At 33.9% G+C, this 26,624-nt stretch overlaps 4 protein-coding genes across 6 annotated transcripts; 2 read left to right on the top strand and 2 right to left on the bottom strand.

Annotated features, from left to right (window-relative positions):
* Positions 1-887: 887 nt before the first annotated feature.
* LOC148196503 (uncharacterized) lies at positions 888-2,749 on the bottom strand. Its single transcript, XM_088093760.1, has 2 exons — positions 2,657-2,749; positions 888-1,863 (listed from the first exon to the last, which is right to left on the bottom strand). The coding sequence occupies exon 2, from the start codon at positions 1,605-1,607 to the stop codon at positions 963-965; it is 645 nt and encodes a 214-aa protein (XP_087949886.1). The 5' UTR covers positions 1,608-1,863; positions 2,657-2,749; the 3' UTR covers positions 888-962.
* Positions 2,750-3,071: 322 nt separating this feature from the next.
* On the bottom strand, positions 3,072-8,615 carry LOC124826890 (transmembrane and coiled-coil domain-containing protein STS1-like). 2 transcript variants are annotated; one of them, XM_047299844.2, is made up of 16 exons: positions 7,871-8,615; positions 7,558-7,772; positions 7,053-7,137; positions 6,522-6,920; positions 6,121-6,289; positions 5,888-6,040; positions 5,633-5,727; positions 5,327-5,418; positions 4,804-4,874; positions 4,588-4,723; positions 4,217-4,276; positions 4,049-4,134; positions 3,892-3,968; positions 3,735-3,805; positions 3,560-3,617; positions 3,072-3,466 (listed from the first exon to the last, which is right to left on the bottom strand). In XM_047299844.2, exons 2-16 carry the CDS (start codon positions 7,734-7,736, stop codon positions 3,359-3,361), a joined length of 1,839 nt encoding a protein of 612 aa, XP_047155800.1. In that variant the 5' UTR covers positions 7,737-7,772; positions 7,871-8,615; the 3' UTR covers positions 3,072-3,358. The 2 variants fall into 2 exon arrangements, with proteins under 2 accessions (XP_047155800.1, XP_087951639.1); XM_088095513.1 differs by having other exon boundaries at positions 7,876-8,615.
* Positions 8,616-10,358: 1,743 nt separating this feature from the next.
* LOC124826889 (large ribosomal subunit protein uL6m-like) lies at positions 10,359-15,304 on the top strand. Of its 2 annotated transcripts, none has more exons than XM_047299842.2 (2): positions 10,359-10,521; positions 14,702-15,304. In XM_047299842.2, the coding sequence occupies exon 2, from the start codon at positions 14,725-14,727 to the stop codon at positions 15,031-15,033; it is 309 nt and encodes a 102-aa protein (XP_047155798.1). In that variant the 5' UTR covers positions 10,359-10,521; positions 14,702-14,724; the 3' UTR covers positions 15,034-15,304. The 2 variants fall into 2 exon arrangements, with proteins under 2 accessions (XP_047155798.1, XP_087949984.1); XM_088093858.1 differs by having other exon boundaries at positions 10,361-10,521; positions 14,725-15,304.
* Positions 15,305-17,467: 2,163 nt separating this feature from the next.
* Positions 17,468-23,380, top strand: LOC148196502 (kinesin-like protein KIN-7F). The gene is made up of 12 exons (XM_088094550.1): positions 17,468-17,746; positions 17,939-18,028; positions 18,145-18,245; positions 18,345-18,458; positions 18,548-18,629; positions 18,726-18,793; positions 18,882-18,947; positions 19,049-19,173; positions 20,226-20,544; positions 21,420-22,268; positions 22,367-22,662; positions 23,101-23,380. Exons 1-12 carry the CDS (start codon positions 17,506-17,508, stop codon positions 23,378-23,380), a joined length of 2,631 nt encoding a protein of 876 aa, XP_087950676.1. The 5' UTR covers positions 17,468-17,505.
* The last annotated feature ends 3,244 nt before the right edge of the window (positions 23,381-26,624 follow it).

Below are 26,624 nucleotides of genomic sequence, written 5' to 3'. Positions count from 1 at the left end.
GGTGATCGTTCGATCACCTTTTCCCTGTTCTTTTGTATACCGTCCGGTGTGGGTTTTTGTAAACTGTTCGGTCAGAATTATTTATCTTGTACAGTTTAAGTTTTTAGTTCTTTCTATAAGACCGTTCGACCACAAGTATACTTCTCTATTAATGTAAGATTAACCTGTAATATTATTAAATGTGATTATTCTATTATATAGTTTTAGAATGTATTTTTGGGATGTCACACTATATATAATAAGTACATTATTCAACAAATGTTAATATTTTTAAAATTTGTTTTTTATTTGTAATTTTTTTTTAAAAATTAGAATCTTAAAAGTTGAGAAATTTACTGCTTATTCTGTTTTGATCTTTGGTTAAATCCATCGCAAATGTTTCTTCTATAAATAGTTATTCAAATCACTTATTATTTTTCCATGCTGGATTGTGTACCACGTTGTTGGCTATTATTATGAGTTTGTTGACATAGTTTTACGTCAGGAGGATGCGGCGACAGTGAAGGAGATGTTTAGCAGCAAGAGAGAACATCATAAGATCATGTTGATGTCGCTGTCAATCCTTGAGATTTGTGAGTTCAGAAACTATCCGCAGATTGTGAAGGGACAACAAGATCAAACACAACTTTGCCTAACAAGACCAATTCGCATGGAATGAGTAAAGCCAAGTGGTTTAATGACTATCACACGTGAGTTAACCAAAGCCTCACACAAAAAAAGTAAAGAACTTTTATTTTGTTTTAAAATAATTAAAACAATTTGGAAATTAAAATGAAATTTGCTAAATAGTATCATATTTATGGCCATACTCCAAATAAAGTTATTTAGAAAAGTTAAAATATTCATAGAAAAATGGTCATTAATATGAAAAGAAAATGAGACACGGGAAATAAAAAATGTATATATTTATAAGTGATAAGAGAAAAAATGTGTAACCTGGTAAGAGAAAAGGGGTTTGGTGTCTAGGTTTGGTGGCAATGAGCCTTACAGAAATTGTGACAATCATAGAAACAAGGTCCTCCACAATGAAGGGGGCATTCCAACCTCATTCCCCAGCATCGTGTTCTTCCCTTGCATTCTGCATATTCTCCCAACCTATACTCTTCCTCCTCATACACCTCTTTCTTCTTCGCTTTGTAATCATGCCCCTTCCTTCTACCATGCCCCCTACATCTCCACCCACTACCTCCATCACCACCACCACCTCCTCCTCCTCCACCACCCCAACCGCCTCCTCCTCCTCCTCCTCCACCTCCACCTCCCCATCCACCACCTCCTCCACCACCACCTCCCCCTCCTCCACCCCCACCACCACCCCATCCCCATCCTCCTCCTCCTCCTCCTCCTCCTCCACCGCCTCCGCCTCCTCCATAATACAAGCTGTTCTCGACGTGAACTTTATCATTACTGTCGTATGAACTGTCGTGTTCTCCTTTTAGTTCTGCATTTATCCCTTGATTAGGGAACGTTACAAATGTCGCATTGTTGTGATTATGACTTGAAGAAGCGTTTCCATTTTTCATATCGTCACATCTAAGCCCAACAATTGTTATCAACAGTGCAAGGATTAGACAGAGGACCCGAGAACTTGTTCTCGAGGTCTCCATCTTCCACTTCACAAACTACACAAAACAAAATTTTGTACTACACATAAACCACAATATGACTTATATAAAGGAGCACATGGTTGTGACAATTTTATTAGGATGTTGGATCAACAACTCAACACCGTGGGACCCCACTAACGTTGTAGTACCTCGAAAGCAGCGAAACCCGCTTGTCCCCAAACCTCTCCCACTAACGCTGCACACTGGATCCCCTTTGCCTTGTTGCTTTCCAATAATGGACTCCCACCATAATATTCTATTTAGTATGGAAAAAATTAATGTTTAATAAATTGAAAATAATTCATGTAACAATTATTAAATGTAATGTTGTAATATTCCTTAAAGTTAATTAAAGCTATGCATCATCAATGCTCTGTTAAGTATGTCTGTGTATATATATTATTTAGTTACGACTAAATGCTTGGCCTTTAAGCCTACGATTTCATAGAGCGAATCATAAAGCATAGCTTAATGGGAAAGTTGGGTTGCTGTGTATACCATCCACACCAGATATGTAATTCAAAATACAACCTTCCGCCATACACGTGACCACCGATACAAACTAAAAAATCGATACCTTATTATAGTATTCAGGTATATCATAAATAAATGAAATGATGCTATAAGCTTGAAATGAACGTCATAAACATTTGGTCCTACACTTTGCTTTAAATTAGAAACTGAGGATCATTGAGACTCAAAATACACAGAAATCTTGACCATTCTATTTCAAGTCTCGAGCACCAATGTAATTTGGCTTAGCTACATCATGTTGGGGAAAACTAATTATTTTCCAAAATCTTCGCCTATATATCTATATTATTAATTTATTCTCAACACATATTTATTTGTTTAATTTTTTATTTTTTAAAGTCTCCACGTAACATGAAGATCGGTATGAATTAAAGACTTTGATAGTCTTCCACTACCTAATAAACAACTGTATTTTAGATTAAGATACAAGCACTAATCTGTTGAATAAACAATATATATATTGCTTGTCTCCTTTCACAATAGATTAATTAGCTTGGGCAGTGTGTCAATCAAACCTGTAATGGTAAGCTTTTGTTGTCTGTTTTCTTTTGTTTACTTCCCGCCGCGATGGACAATAATGCACTGCCAGACAGTGCTCTCCATCTGCAGCTATTTACGCATTTTTTTTGTCAATTAGTGAGCAAATAGTTACCACTAATAATTTAAACGAAGCTATTTATGTCTTACTGTCCATGTAATTTTTATGTAAATATAGACATGGAAACATATTTTCAATCTTTCTTTCCACCGCACCATAAAAAAAAGCACAAACTTTCTTATCCAACGTTACATCTTTAAATAGCGTTTGACCAATTTTTTAAACTTAAGTCTTAATTTAAAGTTATTTAACAATATAGAAATTTATGTTAAAATTTTCTAAGTAATATAAAGTTCTTAAATCTTGAGAATAGGATAAACAAAAAGAAAAGGTCAAAAACTTAATCATTGTAGCTTTTTGGTGAAAATATAATTCATAGTTTTTGTACATAAACAATATAGTAGACAGCTAAGACACAGATTGTAGTTACAATTAAATGTTCTTTAGTAGCTTGTATATAAAGCTTCATTATACACTATTCCAGGTCCTAGCCACATTTTGGTAGTTTATGGTTCAGGTGTGGCCTTCCTTATAGTCTGTTTCCAAAAACTGCCAAAAAAGAAGTAAGCGTATTGCATGTGTCTATAATAGATAAAGCATAAACCTTCTATAAGATGTGTCACATTCTGAAAACAGCACAACAGTTGTCCAATTGAAGTTCCTCCAGTATTTTCTGTGTCATCTGAAGGTAGGAAGAGTGGCCTTCTATAAGATGTGTCACATCGACCTGCAAAGCAACAAAAAGAAAAAATGGCACCTTCAAGCAATAAATCCTTGCAAATAAATAGTTGCATTGAGCATAAAATGGAAAATAGCTTACATTCTCAATGCCATGAACATCAACAGATTGGATTCCAGCTAATCCTTTAGAGAATAAACTGTGCATTCAAAAAAAGATTGGAAATAAATATACGACCTTGTGGTCTTTGACTAGTGTGATTTGTAGCACGTCAAAATTGATGGAAATCATGTATTTCCTTCCGGTTAGCACATACCTGGCACGGAAAGTTACACCTAACGTCCAGTCATTGGAAGAGTATGCATTCACAAACCTTCCGGCCACCATCTGCATGGTGGCACCATCATTAAATGCTAAACAATAAAAGTTCATGGATGGAATAATAAGAAAAATTGTTGAGAAGTTTTAGGTACCTTTCTAGCCTTCTCCCAGCTTTCGTCCGAAATTGAGATAGGTGCTCCAAGCAAAACAACCCTTTCCACTATTCCAGCTGCATAAGACAGCACGGTATGAAGAAATTATAAAGCAAACAATATGAATTTCCAATACACATGGGGGATTCCAGATTACCATTGTCTCCTTCGGAGTGAGCCAAAAATTGAAGACACTTGAAAATAACGCGGGCTCCCAGTGAAAAACCTACTAGTGTCACAGGCCTGGATCATACATAGAAAGCTACCAAATATATTACAATGAGGCAACATTATTGTCAACCTTTTGCAATTTAGATGGTGTCACCTGTTTCCTTGCAAGCCTGCCAACAGCACTTCAGAAAGCACCTTACCAGCCTTGTCTGATCTGCTCCAATAAAGACAAACCGAGGCTAAATATAATGTAAAAAAAATTAAATGGTCATAATATATATGGCTCACAACAAGATACTTTTCTCCCACGGTTTATACTTCCCACGACGTTAAAATTGTTTATAGTTGCCACGACGAAGACAAATTTGACATAATGGCAACTGAAACATTGATGTCCACAACCCAATTAACAAATTTGAATTCGGATTCATACGTATCAAAGTGTAGATGTATGCAATCTTTGCTACTTTAAAAAACCATCATAGCTTTACTAAATGGATACTACGTACCAAGAAAGGCACTTACCTGTCCACTGCAATTGCCCATTTGCTGTCAATAATATCAAATGTGGTAAGTAAAGCTGTTGGCCATGCTAGTGCTGTAACTAGTGAGCTTAATACTGTCATCATGGCACCATCTTTCATCAACCGAATCGCAATCTCTACAATATTATTAATCACCGAAACCTTAAGTTTGATGTCAAATCTATTTAATCATATAAAGGGGATTCAGAGAAACTACGTGAAGTAAGCCAGTCCCGGACGGCTGTGCTCAGTGCAATCAAATTTTTAGACTCATATTGGAGCACGTACCTATACGCACAGGTTGTTAGTATAAAATATTAGAAATACTAAGAATGTAAATTCAGGAAGAGGGTGTTTGATTCCATCAGAATCATATAACATTCAGTAAAATTAATAATTCATCAGAAGAAAGTTATTTACTGAAGAGGAGCACATAAGTTCTTACAAGACTTGAGTATTTACATAGCCTTCCCTAGTAGGTACGCGCTTTTATGAAAATAACCAATTAAAGATTGGGAATGAAGTTTTAGGAAAAACAAAATAAGCAAAAACCGATGAAAAAACTTGACCAAATTATCAAATAGTGTGAGAGAAATTTTGAAGTAATTGACTTCTGCTTGGCCCACAAAAAAAAAATGTATTAAAGGTGTATCTCAAGAAAAACAAAGCCACAAAGAGGAATCAAAGATAAACCTGCTTTTGACCACAGAAGAGCACATTGTAGAGGATTTTTTTCATACCTCTCCATGTTATCATTGAGACCTTCCCAAGGTTCTACGAAATCTTTCTCCTTAAATACTTGCCCAGAAATGGAGATTCTAACTGCTAGGTGCTGAAAATTGAAAATAGAGGTTTCGCTTCAAATTTCAACAATCATATTAGGGTATTTCACAATTAACTTCAATAAGATCCTCCTGGGTTCATCAAGTCAAGCACAATACAGAGTGCCTCCTAATGAACCTACCAAGTGTTCCTGATCCAGCCAACCCTGAAACTCCTAACTGTCAGAAGTAATCAGTATAATGTGATGACATTTTGGAACTTACTCCTTGATTAGTGCCTCCAACACTTTTTAACTCAAATTCATCTAGACTTCCAATTCTTGTTGCCATCTTACTACCAGTAAGGCTAGCTCCAGCAGCTGGATTACAAAAGAAGCAAGTCACTTAGCATTAATCCATGTACATTGAAAAACTAGAAAAGTCCCTTTTGCCTCAAATAATATAGGTTGGACGTATATTTTTAGTTGTTCGATGCTGAATGATTTCACAACGTATATAAACCAAATTTAGTTTTTACACCTCCAAATGATGCAGCCACAGCCACAGATCCAGCAGCAGATCCTGTAGCAGTTGCGGCAGCTGCAAATCCACTAGCTCCGATGGCAGGAACAAGACCTCCTAGCGCAGGAGCCAAAGCACCCAATCCATGGGCAATTGCCGGCGCAGCCAAGCCTGTCAAAGCATTTCAATGATTAAAATATTGCTATTATCTCACCTTACTTTGAGTTAGAAATGCAGTATCGGATACATGCCACCAGTTACAGCCATTAAGGCTCCTCCAGTTACAGCAGCTGCTCCTATGATACTTCCACGCTTCCATTTATCCAGGCTAGTTTCTGAACCTACAGATTCTTCTTCCTTAGCACCTTCTTTACTCGCTGAATTTATTATAGAAAAAGCAACCATAGCCTCCATTGCTTCCTGCAAAATATCACGAAGAAGGTAGACTTTCAGAGATACAGAGCTGCCGGAAAACCAGCAAAGCATTGAGACATTCGAACATATACATCACATTATTAAAGAAAGAACTTTGTTTTGTGAAATTCACACATCACAAACATAACATACAAGATTCACATGTCACAAACGTAACATACAAATTATAATACCATATGGTGTTTGAAATGCAGGCTAATGTTCCAAGCACACAGACCATTTCAATCCATTCGACACCAAGCCATACAGAAAGCAACCGCAGAGCCACACGGTGACGAGCATCGTAGCCCTTCCTTGACTTGTCAGTGTCTGCCACACAAGCCGCAACTAGTGTGTACAGAACTGACACTTTCTTCTGGTAACCAATAAGGGTTGCCTCCTCTAAAGATTGTTCAAACGTTGCGATTTCTAGTGTACCAGAAGCTTTTTTCTTTTCAGACAGCATAGCTGAGCTCTCCATACTGTCACACATATCATCTTGGTTCCCAGTTTTCTGCCCACTTGGACAATGGGTAGCAGAAGTATCATTCAAGCTCAAAGCCGAGGCATCAACAGCTTTGGTCAACTCAGCTTCTTTCTTTGATTCACCACCTTCCTCTGATAGTAATGTCAACAACTGGAATGAAGCAACCATCATTTTATTGTTATATTTTAATTTTAACAAGAAAGAAAAGAAGCGATATGTAAGCCATGAAACATTTCTAATCCACAATATAGAAAATGGAAATGAAGGGAATGAACAACATACAGATCCAAGGTGATGTCTGAATTGAGAAGAGGAACAGGCAGTTTCCTTTATGCCCTGCCAGGAGTCCTCATCCACTTCAAGGAACCTGACAATTTTTATCATCATATTGTTATTACGAGTTTAATCCTGATACCACTTACACTTCTAATACGATATTTGGTAATTATTAAAAAAATCAATCAGCATAATCATCATACACATAAATGCCAACAACCTATAATTTGATCAAACTACAACTTTTTAAAACTCTCCCTCGATTCTAATTAAGATGAATTCTCATAAATGGGTTCTTAATTTAATTCCAACAAGTATAGAAAGAAACTCGTAACAGAACAAAACAGAATTAAAGATTATATATATATAAAGAACAACCTGATAAGTTTAAGTTTTAAGAAGAATCAGAATTGACAAATAGAATAACCTATATATTCAATTATCATCTTACAACACAGAATCAAGACCCGTATATTACAACATTGATTTCCTTGTGTTTATTTATGAATACCTAAAAATTGGGCCGAGCAAATGAGAGTTCTGGTTAAACCAGACTTCCGGGTCTTGAGTTTGAGAGTCGAGAGAAGTAGCCTTTGTTAGACGAATCTGAGAGTGGTGAAGTGCGAGAGCGAACAGAGAAGCTGCTGTGTGTCTACAAGTAGGTGACAAGATCGAGGTTCTTTCTTCCATCGTTTAAAACCAATGGATACCAAGGCGTGAATTGAACTGAAATGTGGATGCAATAATTACAATCTATCATCTCCCTACTACTTCAAACACAAGAAAAAGAAACATGCAGTTTTTGTTTAGATCAAAATGTAGACCTCACTGTTGCGATTTCCTTCACTTTTTCAAACTTCAGAATCGCTTCTGGCTTAGACGAATGAATGATAGGAAAGTGCTATTTCCTCTCGCACTAGCGGGAAACCATGTTGCTCGCCGTAACTGGAGCACGCTATCACCACCTGAAGGAAGGGCCCTCCTCTATTTCATTTTTCTTAAAAAATTATAATTTTTTTATTTTAAAAATAGTTTCTTTATAATTCTATTAAAATGACAATTATATTCTTTATCATTCTGATTACCACATTCATCTTTTTCGAGGGAAATTAGCTCTTAAATTAGAAGTTCTTAATTCCAAAAAAAAAGAAACTTTTCCGTTATCTAATTCAATCTATTTATACTCTTACACAGTCACATTACACAGATAACATCATATTATAGTTTCCACACTACAAAAATAAGTAATAATTTATTTTGAACAGTAGAATTTTGAGAAAACCAAGAGATTCTGAAGATAACGATGACTATATGCATGATACATCATGGTAATTTCTGTTTATGTTGCTGATGAGGAATGGGAGCACCGTGACCTATTCCCCAATAACCAGTAGAAGGGTTCCAAATACCATAATCGTCTGCATCATAAAATCCATCACCTTCATCCATGTCATTGAGCTGTTCCGGTGTTGAAGATGATGATATCAGTGTTGTTGAGGACGTAGATATTATTGCATACATTCCTATCGTCACAACCACTACTATCTTAATCAACTTCAACAATATTTTAGAGGTCATGATTTTCGTTTGAATCATTGTTCTGTCCCACACAATTTCACTCATTTAACTGCTAAATGTAGTTTTTGCGTCACTCTAACAAAGTCTCATATTATAATGCTAATTTCTATCTGCCATAATTATAATTTTTAGTTCACGATTTTTCTTTTATTTTTTCTATTCTATTTTTTTTTCTTAAAACTATATCATATATTATAGGCATTATAATGTTATAGTAAAATTATTATTTACATTAAAAAATTATATGTATTTTAGATTTTTATACATATTCAAATTCAGGGATAATATTTTTTTACCTTTTTTTTTTTTATAGTTTTTCTATCATTTTCGTGTAGTTTATACATTTGTTGTGTTTACTCAAATGCATTCCGACTTTCTTTTCTGCTTTTCTCATTCATTTTCATGTTTTCTTTTACTCGTACAAATAAATAAATGTTAAAACTTCATGTTATCGATTAAATAATACTAAAACCTTAAAAAATCTGAATCCAATACTAACATATTATCTATCATGTTCAAATGTAACATATATAAAAGAAATTACAAGATCTTAAGACAAATATTATTTGTTTATCTTAAAATAGATGCTATAAATTAATAATAATAACTTCAATTTATTTAAGAGTGAGATAAAATAAACATACTTAGATTAAAATAAAAACATATATAAGGGGCTCAAAATATACTTAAATTTTTTAGAAACTATTATCCCTTGACAAAATTCTTTTGCTCACACTAAATGAATGATATATCATGATTCTTACATGTTCTTGCTATCCTTGCATGCTCTTGGTAGTAATCAGCTTATGAATAACTAATATGTTTAATATGTTTTTTGGATGTTAGGGAGTAAATGCAACAACTAATATGCTTTCTGATTTAGTGAGGAAGCTTGATGATTATTTTGAGAGTTAAAGTTGTAAAACATTCACATGCACTCCAATTTAAAAATAACATAATTATATTCAAACTACATGGTAAGGGTGAAATGAAAAAAAAAAAAAAAGTATCTGTGGTGTAATAATGCGAATAATTTAACATTTTAATAAATTGTACGAAATTATTAAATTATAAGTATTAGCTATATTAAATACATATAAAATTAAGATTAGGTCGCGTTGTCTTTATTGATGTATTTTGACAATTTAAAAAATAATAATAATTGATGTAAAATAAGGTTGATTAAAATTGAAAACCTTAAAATTTCACTTTATCTTAAAATGTAAAATATATCCACGTGATATAAAATAAATAAGTGTTTGATTTGTCAAAGAGAAGTGACATGTCGTAATATACTCTTAATATAATTTTAATTTAATAAGAACTCAACTTTATAATTCAAGAGTGATAGTTATATCCTTGTAAATATTAATAAAAGCTGCGGTTTTTTCAGTAGATACGGTATAACAAACTATTTTTTATGTAAGACGTATTAAAATAATTATTGTGGAATAGAAGTATTAAATTATTATAATGTTATTTTTTATTTAGTTATCTGATATCTAAGTTATCTTCAAATAATTGTGTGATTATAATGTAAAATTGATTAGGTTGGGCCAATAAAAGTGGCTCATGGAGTTCTTAATTCAGAATAATAGATTTGCAAGTTAATTATTTGATTTTATTTCTTACGAAGTCATTTTAGTTTATTAATGATAAAAGTTAATAAAACGTATATTATAAATAATATAATATCATTTTTTGGTAATAGAAAGCAATTAAAATCAATTAAAATCCCCATAACTTACACGAAGAGAAACAGTGTAGGGACTGAGGAGTGTTCTCTCTTTCTCTACGTGCGACGACGGAAGGCGGTCTGTAGACGGCGGGTGATTCAGAAGAAGGAAAGAACCAGTGCGGGGCAACAGAAGAAGAGTGAAACCCTAATCTCTAATCAGTAAGTTTTCTTCACTCTCGCACACCAAACCACCATTGTTTAGAGTTTTAAAAAATCTTCTCTTGGAACTCGCCAATTCGATTGCAAAATCGCGAGTTTAGCCGAGTTCAACTATTCTACCGACTTTATATCAAAATTGAGCTTGTTTATGAGTTGACTTATGTGTAGAAACGTAAACTCGTACTAGTTAACGAGTTAACTCGCAATATAATCATGAGTTAAAACTAGTAAAACAATTATTCACAGAAACAGAACTGAAAATTGGAAATTACTGAATGCTTATGAAACTGAAACAAAAATCTAGGATTAACTACTACTAAAATTTTAACAGAATTGAAAGAGATAGGGTAAGAAAGGTAGAACCAGGAAAGAACTGCAGCTATTAATACGTGGATGATGTGAGAACTGATATTAGTGCAGCAGACATGCTGCTTAGTAAAAAAAAATAATTAGATTTTCCAGCATCGATTTCACACCTTCTTCAATGAAATCTGCACCATTCAGTGAGCATTTGCAATCATCAAGGTTTATCAATTATTCATGTATGAATGAAGCTTATTTGTGATATTCACAAGGATGAATTTTATTGTGTGTTAAGTGGAAAAACTAAAAAAAATGTTCAGCACACCGAAATTTACGTCCAAATCAACTTATTACAAAGAAAATTTCCTAAGTTCATGATATACACAATGGACTTTGAACTTCAGCATGTAATCTTCAATTTGTTCCAGACTCTGGGTTCACCAATGGTTGAGCTGGAAGAGCACTTGATCTTTGGTGTACCAGTTCATTCGCAGTTGAAGCTAGCTGTCCTATTTGAGTCTGCAAATCCTGGATAGTTGCTTCGATGGAGGGATCAATTCTGCTGTTTTGTTGTTGTGCCACGTATCCTTGTGGCCTATCAAAAGCTGAGTATTAGGTGTAGGCCTAGGTACAGCTATGGTATTCTGGAAATACTGTGCGTGTGGTAGAGATGGATCTGCTGGAATGTAGTTTTGGTTAGGGATCCATCTCGGGTTGCCTTGCTGCTGATTCCCCTGCTGATTCTGGAAAATTCCAGCCACTAGTTGTGCATCCAAATTGGCTACATCTTGCAGCTGTGGGCGTTGGTCCGTGAAATGGTCATCTGCAGCACATAATCCGCAATGTAACCTACTGATTCAAGGCCATCTGCCCCATCATTGTAATTGTTGACTATAGTTGAATATACACATATGGTCCTCTGTTTATAATAGATGAAATATGGGCTAAGCCTAAAATACAAATAAAAAATAATAACAAACTAAAGATAAAAGATAAATATAAAATAAAGATAATATATCTCCTCAAGCTAGTGCATACAAATCGTATGTACCAAGCTTGTTACTAATATAATCCATAAAGACTTAGTGAAAATATATGCTTTTGCACTCGAGTGACACCAAATTGATAATGATTTGCAAGACGAGATAAAAGACGAAATACCAACCCAAAAGGCTCCCCCTGAGCAACAAATTTGGGAGGTTGCTCCATGTAAATCTCTTCTTGCAAATCATCGTTGAGGAATGCCACCAGTGGATAAAGAGGTAATTGTTGGAGAGCCACCACGGGTATAAATAAACTAACAAAAACCATCTTTTTTCATGGGAAAAAAACATATATGAACGGGGCAAACGCAATGGTGACAAAAGAGAGGTCAAAAGAGACAGTAGCGGAAGAAGCTATGGATGAACAGGAGAGAGAAACTATAAAAATAAAATATTCTCCAATCAAGACACCTGAAAAAGGAAAAAGAGCAACCTCGATGCTCCAGATAGCGGCCTGAGAGGAGACGGGACGTGCAACAACACACGATGAACGCGACCTCGACGCTCTAAATTATTACTAGACATGTCACCATGCACGACGGAAAAGGGAGCAAATCCATATCTTCAAAAGACCCTGAGAGCGCGTAGGAGCTTCAATGAAGGCGTCGTTAATGACATGGTGGTTGCTTGACCGAGACGATCAAAACCATGTGATCATCGATAGAAACTTGAACTCCGACAATAGCGGTAGACGACGGTGCCGCCGGCTGTAGTATATGGCGCCACCGCTCGTAGCAGTATATGGCACCACCGCCAGCAGCAGCGGATGTAGTGACAGAGACACCAATAACTTTTTCCTCAAAAGAACTTAGCTCTAGATACCATGTTGAATATAGTGAAAAACTATATATGGGATTAATCTCCCTTGTGTTGAATATACACATATGGTCCTCTATTTATAATAGAAGAAATATGGGCTAAGCCTAAACTACAAATAAGAAATAATAACAAACAAACTAAAGATAAAAGATAAATATAAAATAAAGATAATATATCTAATAGTAATCAATTCCAAAGTTGTGTTGCCTATCTTCATATTATCTTCAGTCAACAAATTTTGTCCTTGAGTAGCATTTACTTCAAGCTCATGAACTCCCCTGATGGTACTTCCCCTAATGATGAACTGCTGGCTGTTTTCAGCTATGTTAGAAATCAAGTAACGGCCTGCAGCTGGTGTCTTATCCATGAACACCCCTCCACTAGCAGCATCAAGCAAATTCCTGTCAACCAAGGTCAATCCTTCGCAAAAGTATTGTAGTAAGAGCTGTTCACTAATTTGATGATTAGGACAGGTTGCACACAACTTGTTAAAACGTTCCTAATACTCCGAGAGGCTCTCTCCTTGTGATTGCTTAATTCCGCTGATTTCCTTTCTAAGATGCTGTCCTAGATGTTGGAAAGAGCTTCTCCGGAAATTTTCTCTTCATTTCTACCCATTCAGCTATGGGCTTTAGTTGAGAGAACAACAATGTTTTGGCTGCATTACATAGAGAGAAGGGAAATGCGTTCATTCGAACCACTTCTTCAGAAATGTTGGCCGGTTTCATGGTTGAGCATACAATGATGAACTCCATCGGGTGTTTATGCAGATCCTCTCCAATCATTCCATGAAACTTTGGTAATGATTGAATCAGTCCAGATCTCAATTCGAAGCTAGCTGCTCCTTTATTCTGAGGAATCTGAATACACAAGGGTTGGTAACGAATATCCTATTGGCAAGCTCCATCAATGTTCTTTCCTGCTGTCAAGCCATCTCCTCACAGCTATCAATTCTTGTTTCAGAAGGTGCAGTGAACTCTAAGTTCCTCTGATTCAGCTTAGCCTTTTTCTACAATCGCAAAGTTCTGTCAATCTCAGCGTCAAATTGGAACAATAGACCTGATTTCGACCTTGTCATGCATTCTTAAGCTCATCATAAACTGGTTAGCTCACACAAAAATACAGAGCAGCAGCAAAAAGAGAAAAATCATCATTTCTAAAATTTATAATCTTCAAACACACAACACTAACTCAAAAATCACTCAAATTTTTCTGTCAATCTCAGCGTCAAATTGGAACAATTGACCTGATTTCGACCTTGTCATGCATTCTTAAGCTCAAAATAAACTGGTTAGCTCACAGAAAAATACAGAGCAGCAGTAAAAAGAGAAAAATCATCATTTCTAAAATTTATAATCTTCAAACACACAACACACTAACTCAAAAATCACTCAAATTTTGCCTCTCCCCAGCAATGACGCCATTTGATAAACTCTTTTGTCACTAAGAATTTATGCAACATCGATTTCCTCACTTCTATAGTATGGTGTGAAACCAAAGATCAATCCTAGGAGAGACAAACTTGCTTTTTGCCTTTGAGTGTGTGCGTATGCAAATTGGAGGAAATCTAATTATACTAATCTAAACAAACTAAAATCAACCTAAAAAGAATACAAATCGTGTTAAGAGAACCTAAATGTAACTCTGATTAAATTCTTAAGTCAGAAAAACTAAGAAAACTATGAACTAGGTGTACTCAACTTCAACTTTCCTAAATGCACTAGAATGGAGTTTTTCACAATGTAGCTATCCTAACCTAACCTCTATGCTTAAATTAACTCAATTACACTACTTAAACTAGATACAAACCTATATGTCCAAGGAATGATTGAAGTCTTATAAGAATATCTAGTGATTTTGTGAGAGGAAACGAGTTATTTAATATTTTGCTGGGTATAGTATTTGTCTTATAATTACCTATTTCCAGAAATATCATTCCGGAATATCTTGTTCCCGAGTACTTAACATTCTTCATCAAAACAAATGCAACAATTTTCGTTCCCTGACAATTTTAGGCAACTTATTTGCTTTGGAATAGATGGAGGCCAAATTTTTTCGCTTTCTCAAGATTGTGGGTGTTGGATACAAAGCCAGAGCTGAAGCTGCAGGTCGTCTATTGTATCTCAAATTGGGGTACAGCCATGAGGTGGAATTAGCTGTCCCTCCTGCTGTCCGAGTTTTTTGCTTCAAGAACAATGTAATTTGCTGTACAGGAATTGACAAACAAAGAGTGCACCAGTTTGCAGCCACTGTTCGGACCTGTAAGCCTCCTGAAGTTTACAAAGGCAAGGGTATAATGTATGTTGATGAAGTTATCAAGAAAAAACAAGGAAAGAAGTCTAAATAGTCATATAATCTTTAGGTGATTTCGTGAAGTCTAGACTGAGATGTACATTGGCTACACTCTGTCTGCACAAATTGCTATGATTAGCTCTAGCCTTCAAACAATTTTAGTGTTGGAATCGTTGAACATTATGGTAATAATTTATTTGCTTTGAAATAACTATAATTTCTTGTTTCAGTAGGATTGATATGTACTTTTAGAGTTTATCTTACTTTGCTGAGACATTTTGTCTAAGAATATAACATTACTTTGAAAGGCTCGTTTTCTTTTCTTCCTTCTGATGGTTAAAATTATTATAGGATGGCTCGTCTTAATTTTAACCTCACCTCTTTCCCATTTTCCTCTACACAGTTTTATTTTGCTTTATTTTTTATAATTAAAAGCTCTCTTGTCCAAATTTTTACCCATGATTTATAACTAACTTCAATTTTATTTTAGATATGTGCGCATTGTAACGGTTTATTTTGATGTTAACAACGTGGTTAAATGCCTATATTGTGCTCTAGGCTTTTAATGTAAAGAAGCTTGTTGTGCTGGACGAATCCACCATAGAAATAATCTGTAAGGAATCTGAATGATCTTTTCAATTTTGTTATCCCACGTAGAGGCTGGATTATTTTCGCCTGAGAAAACAAAGAGATTCTGAAGATAGCGATGACTATATACATCATGGTGATTTCTGTTTATGTTGTTGAGGAATGGGAGCACCCTGGCCTATTCACCAATTACGTCTGCATCATAAAATCCATCACCTTCATTCATGTTACTAAGCTGTTCCGGTGTGAAGATGGTGATATCAGTGTTGTTGAGGATGTGGATATTATCGCATACATTCCTATCATCACAACCACTACTGTCTTAATCAACTTCAACAATACTTTTGAGGTCATGATGATTTTCGTTTGAATCATTGTTCTGTCCCACACAATTCCACTCATTTAACTGTTAAATGTAGTTTTTGCGTCACTCATTTAACCTCATTATAATGCTAATTTCTATCTACCATAATTATAGTTCACGATTTTTCTTCTATTTTTTCTATTCTGTTTTTTTCTTAAAACTATATATCATATATTATAGGCACTATATTGTTATAGTAAAACTGTTATTTACATTATAATAGGATAATATGAAGACATGAAAATATGATCAAGACACAAAATTATGATATATATATCCTTTCGTCGCAGTGTCGTTCATTTTGACAGACGAGACATGAAGTTTAATGGAGAGACACAATATTAATAAAATCTGAATTTAACACAGAATTGATATCACTTTCAATCCAAAATATTAAGATAATTGATTAATGTGTTTTCACTTTTATTGATGTTTTACTTTTTCATTTATATTCAATATAAAACTTAGATTTACTTAAATTCTTGACAATTTGAGCTAAGTAAATATTTTACTAAGTATAATTATTTGACAAAATAATTGAGAGAAAATTTAAATCTTCAATTTTGATTGTTTTTCAATTTTAAAAAAGAAAGGAGAAAAGATATCCAAATATATTTTTTTCAATAATTTATTTCATAAAATATGTTAATTAATTTTAATATACAACCAAAATAAATATTAACGTATTTATTAAAGATTGAGAGTGCGGAATTAAAATAACATTCCATAAGATGAGTTATAAAAGAACTACTTTATTGACTGTTTGATAGATAAAATATGACGTAAACAATTGTGTATATATTGTATACTATAGATTGAGAATAATATTGTATGCATAGATTGGGATAGTACTGGTATTTGTTGGTTTATGAGGTATAGAAAGATAAATTATTTTCTTACAACTTAACAAGTACTTGATAATCCATTTTTAAGGGTATATATCATTTTTGAAAAAATTATTTATTAGAAAAAGATAAAAGTAAAATAATTAATATAAAATGGGTATAAAAATTTGTTTATCAGGGCAAGTAAAAGAATTGTTAATTTAAGTAAGATTATTAATTAACGTTTAAGATCAACTTAACTCGTTTTCGTATAATAAGTTATGTATGGATTATGGAGGCTCTAACAAAAATATTAAAAAAAGGGAAAAATTAGTGGCACGTGTCAGAGAGGGGGTGACATTGACACGTGAAGATGAGAAAGATTTTGATCGAGGGTCAAAATAGTGAATGAACTTGAAAATTTTAGCGGGGTTAACGTAACTGTTTTATGTCTGGCCGGTGGGTGCGGAATCCAGAAGCGTGGAAAAGAACACAACGGTTTTGCCATCCATTACCAAACCTGTTCTGCTGTCTCTCTTCCTCCTCTCCGTTCTCTCTTTCTCTGGTCACCGCCGGTGACAAGGATGCAGAGAATGGTAATTCTGTTTATTTCATCATCCACATTTTTGTATTAATTGAATACAATCAATTGTTGATTTGCTTCCCAGATATTTCATTATTGCGTGGTTTCGTCTTTCTATCTGTAGGGTTGAGACGCTGTGTTTAGGAGTGCTAAGTGCGTTTCTCGTGGATGGTGAAGACGAGAGACAGACCGTCCATGGCGGACGCCAGAGAGGAGCGGGGGAACTTTGCACTTTCAAATGCTGAGGAAGAGAGGATCTTCGTTTCGATCAGAGTAAGACCTTTGAACGAGAGAGAAAGAGCGAGGCACGATGTGTCTGATTGGGAATGTGTTTCTACCAACACCATCAAATTCAAGAACAACGGCCATGCAGAGCAGCGTCCTCTGTCAATGGATACATATACCTTTGGTGAGAAACATGAAGCTGCTACTTCTTCCATGTCCATGTGTAGCCTATACTGACATCATTAGGCTTCACGTGAATCGTTATAATTTATGGATTTTTGAATTTTTTTTTTCACAATTTGATATCTCAGTTTTCCGGGTATTTGTAATCTCTGTCACAATATTATTATTTAATCTGATGGTGTATTGGAAACAGACAGGGTGTTTGGGGAAAAGTGCAGTACAAAGCAGGTGTATGAAGAAGGGATTAAGGACGTTGCCCTTTCTGTAGTTAGGGGTGTCAACTGTGAGTAATCTTCTTCATGTTTGATGATTCCTGATTGTGTAATGTGTTTATTGCTGTATTGGCTGGTGGTTTCTTTTTTTCTTTTAAGGGGTTTCTCATTGGTGAAATGTAATCAGCTAGCATTTTCGCATACGGGCAAACAAGTAGTGGAAAGACGCACACAATGACCGGCATTACTGAATTTGCAGTAAGGGATATATATGAATACATAGAGAAGGTATAGAACAATTCAAATCCTGGTCTCATCTTGCAATGAAATGGATATTGTTGTTCTTCGATAGCTGCCGAAAGGTTGACATCTCTTGTTACGTTTCAGCATAAAGACAGAGAATTTGTAGTCAAATTCTCTTCCATGGAGATCTATAATGAAGCTGTTAGAGATCTTCTCAATGCAGGTTCTACTTCACTGAGAATTCTAGACGATCCAGAGGTAAGTTGGGTGGTATAATTTGATTGCTCTGTTGAAGAGTTCCTTGCTTAGTTCTTTTGAATGATTGAGAATATATGCGCCTCAAACAGAAAGGGACAGTTGTGGAGAAACTTACGGAAGAGACACTGATAGATAGGGGACAGTTACAGCGACTCCTTTCGATATGTGCAGGTATTGGGTGCTCAATTACTATATTGTTTTACGATTTACAGCTTTATAGGCTTTCCGGTGCTCTACTTCAAGCCATATATGCGTGTGTTCTTGCAGCTGAAAGGACAACGGAAGAGACAGCGATGAACGAAGTTAGCTCCAGATCTCACCAAATTATTCGATTGGTATTTCTTTTATCGTTAAATTGCTTAGTAATTGAGATAATTATTCTCATTTTATTCCTAAATTTTCTCAAAATGATTATTCCTGCAGACAGTTGAAAGTAATCCTCGTGATTATGCAGACGTCGCAAGATCTGGAGCTCTATTCGCCAGTGTGGTATGATCTTTGTCCTATCCCACATATATTATTGTAGGATTGTCTCTGTTTGTTAATTGACTCGTAGATGAAATGAACAAGATTTGGTTTCTTTTGTACAGAATTTTGTTGATCTAGCAGGAAGTGAACGTGCTGCTCAAACATTGTCAGCTGGTACAAGATTGAGAGAAGGTAGCCACATAAATCGTAGTTTACTGAGCCTTGGAACTGTAATCCGTAAACTAAGGTATAATTTACTCCTACGTACTAATTTAAAATTTGGGTAATTATACCTAATTGCTTTAATAAATTAGGTGATATATGATAGGTGATATAGCTCAACATGATTAGTCCGAAAAATGACCACATAAAGTATGTACCAAGATCCATCAGATTAAACTAAAGGCACGATAGCTAGATTCTTATATCTTTGAATGTGGTCACTGGTTTGATGATGATTATGTACATGGATCCGATCCATGAAGTCCGGCCCGTGGACAATGTTCTAATGAATCACTCTTTATGGAAAAAAGAAAAACAATAGCCGGTATCTCATAAAGCAATCATTGTACTTGAGGCCACTCTCCCATCTTTTTGGGACATGAACACCGTGATAATAGAGATTTCCAAAGGAAAAAGAGAAAAGAATTTATATGATCAGTGATCCAGTCTGATAGTAGAGATCTAGGGAAAAATAAAACAGTTACTCTAATTTTATATTTTATTGCTTCTTATTCTCTTTAAGTTTGTTCGCCATGCAAAGACAGGATCTTGATACAGTTCATTGAAACTGCTGCTTAAATATGCTTATTCAAATAAACGAAACATTAAAAGAATTAAATAATTAGTTTTAATATAAAAAACAATGCGTCTCCCGAATTTATTTCAAAAATGTTATGACTGAAATATATCTAAATTTTAAATTTGTCTATTTTGTTGAATACCTGGTCTCAAGTTGGACATTGTAAACTTAATTCAATTTGCGTAAATAATCTATTAGTTTGGGCATGACTAGTTTTTTTCTAGTATATAAGGATATATTAGCTTAATAAAAATATCTGATGAGGACTAAAATATATTGGTAGAAGCTAAACTTGATCAACGAATCACTTGACTTAAAATCTAAAAGTATTTGTTTTGATTCATCTTTTGACTTGGATATTCCTGGCCAACGTTTTTATCAATGAATATTCTCTTATTTTAAAGTTCCTTCTATCTTTTTTTCTTCACTTTGTTAATTCATCAATTGCATTTTTTAGTATAAAACCCTAAATACTAAAATATAATTATTGTATGCAGCAAGGGAAGAAATGAACACGTACCTTACAGAGACTCTAAGCTTACTCGCATTTTACAGAACTCCTTAGGTGGCAATGCCAGAACAGCGATCGTTTGTACCATTAGTCCTGCAAGGAGCCATAGTGAGCAATCAAGAAATACTCTGCTTTTCGCTGGTTGCGCAAAACAGGTGACTACTAATGCTCGGGTCAATCAAGTGACGTCAGACAAGGTTTTGGTAAAACAACTGCAAAAGGAATTGGCCAGATTGGAGAATGAGTTAAGGAACTCCACCCCAAATACCATCTTACTCAAGGAGAAAGAACTCCAAATTCAAAAGGTGAGGGCAGATTCAATAAGTTGAGTTCTTTTGTTTTAATCTGTTAGTTTGGTTGCGGGTCATTTATATCGTTTTAATATTTTTAGTTTTTTTTTTCAATTTAAAATAAGTATCTTTTTAAAATTTTCAAATTAATATTAATCTTTTATTCTTTAAAACTTGAAAAAAAATTAATCTTTTTTGTCCAGACGTCTTGTACGTACCTAAACACGTAATTATAGTGAATACTTAACCAAAAATATTTATTATACACGTTAAAAATATATAACAATATTTTAAAAAATTAAAATGATATATTTTAAATTACAAAATTAAAAAACTAATTTAAATTTATAGAACCAAAAAAAATTATATACGAAGTATATTCAATTGAATTATATTTTCCAGCAAGTTGAATATTATACTTTTTGTAGGTTAAAGATAATTTATTCCATGGTTTTGCTGGGACAAAAAATAAATAGCCTGAACGCCTACGTCATGACCATTTCTTTCAGCTATGAACCATAATAAGAGTAGTTTCATTTTATATATATATATATATATACATATACACATATATACATACGAGAAAATTGATGGATATGATTCATAAATTAATTGTTTAAATATACGATGACTAGATAAAAAGGAGTTTTTGAGTTCAATTATATATAATTAACTTTTAGAATAATAATATTTTGATAATATGTTTTTGATAATATTTTAATATTATTTATTTGTTATCGCGTGATTAATTTATGTTATTGATTATGATTATTATTATTATTATTTTTAAGTAATTTTCTATATGTTAAAATTTTAGTGTTGAGCGTTCTAATTTTGATAATTTTTATTCAGTTTATCCTGTTTTACTCACATGATTCGAAAGCATGCAGATGGAACAAGTGATCAGTGAGTTGACTCGGGAACGTGATCTCTTTCAATCTTCTGCTCAAAATAAGCTTCAGTCTGCTGAAAAAGATCAACCTCTAAGAGTAGGCAAACATTCAGCCTCTGAATTGTCAGGAGCTAATAATTTCCTTCGCAGGATGGACAGCGCATCTGAGAATCTTGACATAACAACAACCAGTTTACAGCATACTGGAAATTCTGATGACGACTTTCTTTTGGATGGCAGTTCTCCAACGTTTGTTGGGCCTGATCCGTGTCAGGGTTGGGAGGAGATGGCCAGCAGAGCTGCTGAACCTGATGATGACTGCAAGGAAGTTCCATGTATTGAAGTAAAAGAAGTGGAAACAGACAATAAAATAGATGTTAAATCATCCTCAGGGAATGAGCGGTTAAATCCTGCTGTCGTAGATAATACTAACAACCTTAATGTGGACCTCCTAAAGGAACCCAGTGGGTCTTCTACTCAAATAGATAAGGTGGATCAGGAATCTTCAAAACATCCTCACATAAGTAATTTGCAGCAGAAACCTGTCACACCTCAACTCAAGGAGCCGGAAAAGGTATCCGGCATATTCCCAACTGAGGTTGAAAGGGAAAGCTCTAATAGTTCGGTTTGCTATGAGGACAAGCTACCCGAATCAAAGTTCCAAGCCACAGAAAGAAAGTCTTCCAGAGAAAGATCTTTAATTCAAGAGAGGAAGGCTTCAGTTGAAGACGTAGAATCCCTTTGGGATTCTGATGCGGAGGATACTTCCAGCGTCCTCAATTTTGTTGTAGGAATGAACGAAAGGGCTAGGCAAAAGCCACTGGACGAGGGCATGGATGATATTATGGTAAGCACCAGACGCACCCACTAAACACATACTCTAATGCTGTCTGTCCATTTTGCTATACTACTCCAATAATTCTAAATTTTATTTTATTTTATCAGGTACGAGCAAGAGCATCTGGAACCGATAAACGTATGAACAGAGTCAGAGGTGTCAGTTTCAGCGGAACTCCGGCGCCTTGGAATTTTGAGACGCAGCTGAGAGATACAATTCAACTTTGGGATGCATGTAATATACCCTTGGTACATAGGTCCTATTTTTTTCTTCTCATCAAAGGCGAAATTTCGGATGCAGTGTACTTTGATGTAGAGCTCAGACGTTTGTCTTTCTTAAAGGACACGTTTTTTAGCGCAACAAACAGTACAGGACATGGTTCGGATGTCACACCTAATTCAAGGTAAAATATTTTTGTTTGATTAGAGTTTAAACATGCAATTCGCATTTATCTTTGCCAATATTATCAATCAGATTGGTTGATTCTCATTGTGACAGGGCACTCCCCTGCATGTGACTTATTTTTGTTGATGCAAGACATTTTGTGTCTATGTAGTCTTCACATTTTTTGAGATGAAATTTTATAATTTTTTTCTTCTTAGTGGAATGTTTAAAGGACTGGTTAGATCATAGATGTCGAGAATTAATTCGAAGCAAATACATCACAATGGGGATTATATAGTAAAACTGGATATTATTAACATACTCATGCTTGTGTAAGGGCTAAAAAGATACTGAAAATATGAAGCTCTTAATCATCCCATGTGAAACTTTACATCAATAGTACTGTAAAAATATTTGTCATAATATTTCATTTTGTTTTTGTCCTTTTTACTACCAGTTTGATGGCACTGAATCGTGAGAGGAAAATGCTAAGCAAGCAAGTGCATAAGAAGTTTTCGTGGAAGGAAAGAAACGAACTTTACGTGAAGTGGGGTGTGGACTTGAAATCTAAGCACAGAAGTGTACAGTTGGCATGGTGCTTATGGACGAATACAAAAGATTTGAACCACGTAAGGGAAAGTGCAGCACTTGTTGCGAAGCTGGTTGGTTTTATAAACTCGGGTGAGGCCTCAAGGAAAATATTTGGATTAAGCTTCTTATCCCGCTGGAAGCCCTAGGAATCCCATACTCCCAATGACACATCATCTCAATTTTTTGTTCAGTCTTTTCTTTCCCTCTTCCCACTGACATCTGAGAAAACCATGAATAGTGGGATACAAAAAAAAAAAGAAATATCATTTGTAAGAAATCCGGATGATATTCAGCAAGAGAAATTGAAATGATACCAATAATATTTATGGAAAAAAGAAAAAGGAAAATACAGAGACAAGACAGAAATGAAAAATGAGATACCATGGAAAGAGGCGAAAAATTATTGTTGTATAAAGTTTATAATTTTTTGTAGTTACATAAGTTGTTATTTAATGTTAATGTATAAATATGGAATAATTCTACAAAAATTATAAAATATTTCTATTCATCTTATTTACCAAATAAAATAAGTTCATAATACTTTCAAAATTATAGCCAACTCTCTACTCTTTACACGCATCAGTTTTTCCTTTTCGTATTTTTTTCCTTATAACATTAAGAAGTTCTTCTTTCTTTTATAGGATACAATATCTTGTGGTTATATCAATTATGTAACATTTAGCTAAATTTTTCTCCTAGATATAATCTAATTGATATAGAATATAATCAGACACAAAATTATAAAATATATTTACGATTTTTCATTTATTTTATTACAAAAAATTTAGACATTCTATAAAATATAACGAAGGACAACAAAATATACACTATAATACACATATATAGAAAATTCTCCAACTTTAAAAATCACGAAGTTTTCTTTCACTCAAGACTTGTTATTTTGTACTAATATATATATAAACATATGATAATGTTATTGGCTTATTTTTTTAGAGAGGAACCAATTTTTAGATTAACATGTTTTATGTCTTTCATAATTTCATTAATCAATTACTCATTCAAAGAACATTTTTGTCTTAAGGATCAACATAAAAAAATCACATATATTTCTCATTAATCTACATTAATTATCAACATCAATTCCAACTACTATGTATAACCAGTTCATTCAAATCTCAATCCAAATTGGTTGAAACAACAAATTGTTCACCTTATAAACTAACCTAATAACATAAAAAATTCTCAATCATCAAAAATCAATTACTAAGTATCAACCCACAAGGTTCCAACAACATGCAACTCAAAGTAGCTCAAACAACACACTAAATAGAAACTTTGCTTCTGAAAAACTAATGTATTGAATGAACTCGTAAAACTCTGCACCTATCATGCTTGCTACCAAATCTTCCATTGATTTGACCATTGTTGTCAAATCAAGTTATGACAAGTTTAACCCTACTAACTTCCTAAGTATGATCATATTTCATATCATATGGTATCCATCTAGAGCTTCCTTCGACTCATACCACCTAGATGTGGTACTCTATATGAGTTAGACATTAGTTGAGTCAGGATAATCCCAATCCCAATTTTCTTTCAATACACTTTGACACGTTACACAGTATTTTGCCATAAAAAATAGCTATTATGACTCAACCACACATAACTACTTCAAGCAAGGTTTTAAAATAATTATTTATAATATTTGTATTTAGAGTTCTCGCCCAGCACCATTGTCTTAGAAATAACTAATTTGACTACTAATACCACACAAAATTTCACAAACATTCCTTATTAACAACTATAACCCAATATACTATAATTACAAAATGTGAAAGGTAAAGAATAACTACATACCACTTTATAAATCACTTCTAATAAGAAATTTTTTCACAAACTACCGCCCATAGCCACAAAGAGTCAATGATTCATCGTCATGATTGTTCTAGTGGTACTTAATAATTAGGGTTTGATACCAAATGATGGTATAAGCTCATCTAAGATATATGACTTAAGCAAGGTGGAGACTTCCAAATGGGTTGGTAGTTGCGTAAGTTTGATGGTGGTGGAAATATTTTGCATATATAATGGGTTTTATGTGGTGAAAGAGTGGCTCATCTTCCAAGATATATGACTCAAACAGAAGGGATGGGGCTACAGTGGTGTTTGGTGTGCTCTCAAGAGAGGTTTGGTCAACTCAAGAAGAAGGATGATTAGAGAAACCTAGAAGTTGTAACCTTGGTGACCTAAGTTGAAAGGTATGACACAAATTTGACAACATAACAATACTCAATTCAAAGGTAAATTTATATGGCATCATAAATATTCTTGAATTATCAAAGCCTTTTTTATGGAGGAAAATAGGTTCAGTTTTTGTTGCTCATTTTCTCTTCCTAGCTTAGCCAAAATCTTTCACTTTTTCATATTTGTCTTCTTCATACAATGTTTGACTTGAATTTTTGTGGTTTTGATGATTTGTTATTTTTTGGATTTATCTTTAAGATGTCATGAAGTCTTAAATAATTTATTTTCATACCTTTATAAGGTCGACTTAGGTACAATTATAGTGGCATACCTCAAAATATAGAAAGAATATTTATGCAACTTAAAAATTATCTTTAATATGTTATTATATCTCATGCTTCATAAACACAACTATAACCAAATTCTAATTAAAATAAATGTTCAAAGGATAAAAATCAATTAAAAATCCAAGATTAAAGGTTAAATGAAGGTATAAATATACACTTGGATTTAAGAAACAACAAATTACTCCACTGATAAGGAATAGAAATGTGAACTCACCATTTAGAGAAATTGACTTTGAGTTTTTATAGAATTTTTAAACTATAACTAAATAAGAAATTTGAGAGAAAAAATAAAAATTTTGTAGAGAACTAAAGTTGGAGAGAAGAATGAAGCTTTTGAAAAATAAGAATTTTGGATTATCACAAGTTCTCCCATAAATTATATTATAATGGAATGGTGACATTTAAATTATTATGTTTTTAACTAGAAAAGAAAATATTTCAACAAATAATTATAAATTTTGGCATAATAATAATGTTTGAACCAATAATTTCACTTTCTTTGTTTTCTCTTTGTAACCAATATATCCTAAACTTATTTTGTTGTAGCCGCTTTGGATATTCTTCTAAAAATATTTGTATCATCATTGTGCATTAGTGTCTTTGAGTTGTCTTTCATTCTTCAGTGAGATTATTTACTAATTATTGAAATATCAGCTTTCAGCACTTCTATTTCTTGTAAATTTAATATAGTAGTTATTTTCATCTTCTAATAAGGACATGCTAATATAACAACTGTACTTATTGTGTTCACAGCTAAAATGGGTTGATTGATATTACAATGCTGGCTACCCTCTACACCCATTTATGATACAAGTCTCCAATAACCAACTCCCTCTAT

The sequence above is a fragment of the Vigna umbellata genome, chromosome 7 (assembly GCF_029865625.1).
Source record: "Vigna umbellata cultivar VRB3 chromosome 7, Vumbellata_1.0, whole genome shotgun sequence".
NCBI lineage: Eukaryota > Viridiplantae > Streptophyta > Magnoliopsida > Fabales > Fabaceae > Vigna > Vigna umbellata.
This window is presented reverse-complemented; position numbering and strand designations above follow the sequence as displayed.

Coding starts and splice junctions, on each gene's coding strand:
- LOC148196503 (XM_088093760.1), bottom strand. CDS start 1,607: ATGGAGACCTCGAGAACAAGTTCTCGGGTCCTCTGTCTAATCCTTGCA.
- LOC124826890 (XM_047299844.2), bottom strand. CDS start 7,736: ATGGAAGAAAGAACCTCGATCTTGTCACCTACTTGTAGACACACAGCA. Junction 6,921..7,052: donor TCAGACATCACCTTGGATCT/GTATGTTGTTCA, acceptor GCTTCATTCCAG/TTGTTGACATTACTATCAGA. Junction 4,135..4,216: donor GCAGGCTTGCAAGGAAACAG/GTGACACCATCT, acceptor TGTATGATCCAG/GCCTGTGACACTAGTAGGTT.
- LOC124826889 (XM_047299842.2), top strand. CDS start 14,725: ATGGAGGCCAAATTTTTTCGCTTTCTCAAGATTGTGGGTGTTGGATAC.
- LOC148196502 (XM_088094550.1), top strand. CDS start 17,506: ATGGTGAAGACGAGAGACAGACCGTCCATGGCGGACGCCAGAGAGGAG. Junction 17,747..17,938: donor AATGGATACATATACCTTTG/GTGAGAAACATG, acceptor TATTGGAAACAG/ACAGGGTGTTTGGGGAAAAG. Junction 18,029..18,144: donor TGTAGTTAGGGGTGTCAACT/GTGAGTAATCTT, acceptor AAATGTAATCAG/CTAGCATTTTCGCATACGGG.